The following is a 4,333-nucleotide window of genomic DNA, read 5'->3' on the forward strand; positions in this document are numbered from 1 at the left end:
GTAGGTTATATTTTAACAGCAGGGACGTCAACTGAAACGGACTCCAACTGTAAGCAAGTGAGTTTAACTAGCATAACAATCAATTGTTAACAAAGGTGAACAAAGGCGATTATTTATAGGCATGTTTCTTTAGAATGAATTGTCGCACGCCTTTCGGATTAAGGAGGAGGCGGGAGCAGCAGAAAATGCGTTTGGGAACCGTGCGGTGGTTTTGTGTGTGCGCACCTCCCCTCTCGCGCGTAAAGAGCCTCCTTTCTCTTTACGGATCCTGTTTTCTGCTCTTCATGCCAGAGCCTGCAGCTGTCTCAGTTGCGTCCCACTGCCGCTGTTGTGGGAAATCGTCGTCCCGCGTGACGAACAGACAGCAGATTTTCCACTCCCTTAAAGTGTATCAGCGCCAGCCCGAAGGAAATCGCAACTTTTAATCAATTTCCATTACTGGAAGGAGACGGAAGGAATACCTGACAGCTCGTGACGCCCCGTCAGCGTGTTGACTGAAATCTGTCCAACTGTGAAGGCTTCAGGAATGTGGAATACAACTCAGCCTCAACGGTGAGTGCCGTAATGTGCCTGTCACTCCCCCGCTCGCTCCGTGTGTGTTCAGTCACAAGTGGTTGTCGGACTGTAGGAATTCTGCTAAATTAAGCGATTGAATGCCAAGTGTGCGCACAACTGCATTTGAATTCAGGCGTAGGTCATCTTTAAACAAAGCAGCCAGCCTATAGCGTGTGAAAAACAGATTAGTTCAACTGATACTAAATATTTACTCATGTGTCTTTTGCTTTCATGCAGTGAAAGGACGTTCCACTGCCCCTGACACCATGACCACAGACTTGAACTTGACCTCTCTAATGAATGTGACAGAGCTTCATAACCACACAAGAGGATGTTCCCTCACCAAGACAGGTTTCCAGTTCTATTACCTGCCCACTGTTTACATCCTAGTTTTCATTACTGGACTGGTGGGCAACAGCTTGGCCATTTGGATGTTTGTTTGCCATATGAGACCCTGGAGCAGCATCTCTGTCTACATGTTCAACCTGGCATTAGCTGACTTTTGCTACGTCCTCTCACTGCCTTTCCTCATCTTCTACTACTTCAACAAAACAGACTGGATATTCGGGGACGTTCTGTGCCGACTGCAGCGCTTTATATTCCATGTGAATCTTTATGGGAGTATTCTGTTTCTGACCTGCATCAGTGTTCACAGGTACACTGGGGTGGTGCACCCGCTCAAGTCTCTGGGTCGACTGAAGAAGAAAAATGCAGTTATTACCAGTGCACTGGTGTGGGTTTTGGTTGTTATCAGCATGTCCCCCATCCTTTACTATTCCCGGACTGGCTTAAAGCGTAACGCAACCACTTGTTACGACACCACCACAGTGGACGAGTTGCCGGGGTATTTCATCTACAGTATGACTTTGACGGTGTTTGGGTTCTGCATCCCATTTATTGTCATTTTTTGCTGCTATGGCATGATTGTCAAAGCATTAATCTGCAATGAGATGAACAATGCGCCTCTGCGGCAGAAATCCATTCACCTAGTTATCATAGTGCTTGCAGTCTTTGCCGTCTCCTACCTGCCTTTCCATGTGATGAAGAACCTCAACATGAGGGCCAGGCTGTACTTCCAAACCCCTGACATGTGTGAGTTTAATAACCGCGTCTATGCCACCTATCAGGTGACGCGGGGTCTGGCCAGCCTCAATAGCTGTGTGGATCCTATTCTGTACTTCCTGGCTGGAGACACCTTCAGGAGGAAGCTGTCACGGGCCACTAAAAAGACTTCGAGGAAAGGAGAGAATGTCCTTCAATCAAAGAGTGATGAAGCAGCGCTTAACAGCCTAACTGAGTATGTGGAGAATGGGGGCCGGAGGCTGTAATGAGATACCTGTGTGTACCAGGTTGTGGATCTCTTTTAGCTTTAGAAAACATTTTGGACTTGGCAGAAATAAATGCAGTGTGTGTGGCCTGAACACTGTATGTAGAATTCATTGGACAACAGTTTATAAAACTAGGATAAATAGTCATTTTAACCCTGTGATAAATATCGCTTGCTTGCAGCCTGTTGATATTGATAAGCTACTGTACTGTATCGTCCTGTACTTGTATTGTACTTTAAATGGTAGAGCAATCACTCTTCTTTCTTATCATTAGTAATCATTGTGATGAACCAGGCTCGGGGAAATAGGTTTTCCTACAGGCACTAAAAACCTGTTCATTTATTTGTTCAGTAAAAATAGGACTTAGAAGCACATTTTCTATTCACAAGCTGATGTTTAATAATCAATAGCTATTGAACACCTAAGAGCTTGTGCCTAAGGAAGTGGACATGGGATGATGTTTTTTTTCCTTTAGAGGAAAAAACTAAATGCACTGAACCTGAGATTGCTGCATGGATGTGCCATACAGACATTGTAATGCACTAAAATTGGGACCTCTCCCTTTAGAGGGCTATCTATCCCTCCTCCTTTCTTTCTACATCCATTACTGAAGGGGTGTGAAATGTGGTCAACTACTTTTTCATTCTGACAGCTCCGAGGTGAAGGTCTCCAACGGCTCTGTTACCGCAAGCTTTCACTCCTTTTACCTACTAAAATAATGACAGTATTTTGTGTATATGATACTAAAAATAATATCTTTGTTTCTCTTAGGTGGACTATGCAGAATATTGTGATGTTCCAGATTAGTTTTGTGTTTTTAACTGTCGCTATCTTTAGTGCAGATCTTCATACATGAGCCTACTATCAAAATCCATTATCAGTATCATCAGACTGAATCACCAGAACAGGTTCTGAGTACTCGAGTGTATATTACAAAATAAAGACTATCAGCTTTTAAATGATCTAAACGCATAAACGCACATACTTTATAACCTGCTTCGTGACTCAATCCGCATATTGAAGATTTTTTTGTATGAGATACCTCAAAGTAACTGGTGCACTGTGTCCGAGTTTTGGCAGATAATCACTTCTGTTGTGTATCTGTTGTAAACATTCTGGAGAAATTATCGGTATATATTTTACCCTGGTCTGTGTAAATGTTTGCTGTCTGCACTTCCTTTGTAAATCTGTAATGTGGTCATTTATAAGTGTCAAGGAAGGAAGTAAATTAGTTATACAGGAGATACGGGGCCACACATATCTGTGTCAGTACATCTTTGTATTTACAGTCGACAATTTATAAGCACTTGTATAATTTCACCATGTTTGTACCAGCTGCATGCACCCTCGCTTAAATGTTCGCAGAGGTGTGAGAGAACAAACGCCACTTGTTTTGGAGACATTCGTGCAGAGCTCTGTTCTCGCTGCTCCCCCTTGTTTTCATCACTGCTCTTGACTTTCTCTTTTAGCACAGCTAGGAGGAAATGAGGGGACGAGTCAGGAATAAAGAGTGGCACCTTTTCCTCCTGGCTTATCCTAAGACTTCCTTTGTGTCCGTCACAATGCCACAGACCCATTGAAGCAGACAGGGGTGTGAAGCTGTCGCCAGGACCCGGCGGCGGTGCAGTGTTGCGGGCACAGGAAAGCAACCAACCCTCTTCCTCCACACAGCGCCCGTGAATACAAACGGCTTTTGATTTCCTGGCTTTGAGGTGCAAACTGCATATCTGGCCTTTGCAAATGTGTGTGTGTATGTATTCGCTGTTTGTGCGTGTGTCTGTATGAGACAGCCTGAAGGCAATGAAGACCTTATTCCAGTGAGTGGCTGTTGTTGCCTTTATTTTGGTTTGTTAGGTAGTGGTGTTTTAATTTTCAAAAGCAGCTACTGTTTGCATGCACATGGAAGGAAGGTTAAATTCAGCCAAAGCAGGATATCTTGCCAACATCAGTGCTTTTGCGCATGGGCGTCAAATCTTGACTTGCAAACAGTTGGGATGCTTGCCAGTGCTTCTTCCCTCCCATCTTAGCCACCTTTCACCTTTTTTCTCCAACATCTTCCTCTCTTGTTTCTGAATTTAGAATCAGAAAAAAAATAACCTTTTCTTTACTTTACTACCCTGAGGCAGAATGTTAGTTGAATAATTGTTGGGAAGACGGAGGACAACAGAAGGAAGAATCAAGTGTAAAGAGTAATGGGAGTTGCGGAGAAAGAAAATTTGTGTTTGTTTTTCTAGAGAACCCTGTTGGTGGTACAGGGCCCACAGAGTAATCACAGTCAAGACAGCCAAACAAAAACACACAACTTTGTTCCACAGATTTACAGTGGGACCTGGCACAGGATCCATATCCATCACAGGGGGCACTGTCCGCTTTAGCCAAAAACTATCCCTAACCGCAAAACAACAAATGCAATCAAAATGTCAGTGTGTGGTCCTGTGATACAAACAATC

The 4,333-nt window shown here is 43.8% G+C and overlaps 1 protein-coding gene across 1 annotated transcript; it reads left to right on the plus strand.

Moving 5' to 3' along the window:
* The first annotated feature begins 227 nt into the window (after positions 1-227).
* p2ry1 (purinergic receptor P2Y1) lies at positions 228-3,701 on the plus strand. Its single transcript, XM_085243620.1, has 2 exons — positions 228-552; positions 793-3,701. Exon 2 carries the CDS (start codon positions 822-824, stop codon positions 1,881-1,883), a length of 1,062 nt encoding a protein of 353 aa, XP_085099746.1. The 5' UTR covers positions 228-552; positions 793-821; the 3' UTR covers positions 1,884-3,701.
* Positions 3,702-4,333: the final 632 nt, after the last annotated feature.

Source organism: Mchenga conophoros, linkage group LG14 (assembly GCF_057382185.1).
Source record: "Mchenga conophoros isolate Kocher_MC1m ecotype Shallow Benthic linkage group LG14, M_conophoros_male_GT1.1, whole genome shotgun sequence".
NCBI classification, from domain to species: Eukaryota; Metazoa; Chordata; class Actinopteri; order Cichliformes; family Cichlidae; genus Mchenga; species Mchenga conophoros.

Coding starts and splice junctions, on each gene's coding strand:
- p2ry1 (XM_085243620.1), top strand. CDS start 822: ATGACCACAGACTTGAACTTGACCTCTCTAATGAATGTGACAGAGCTT.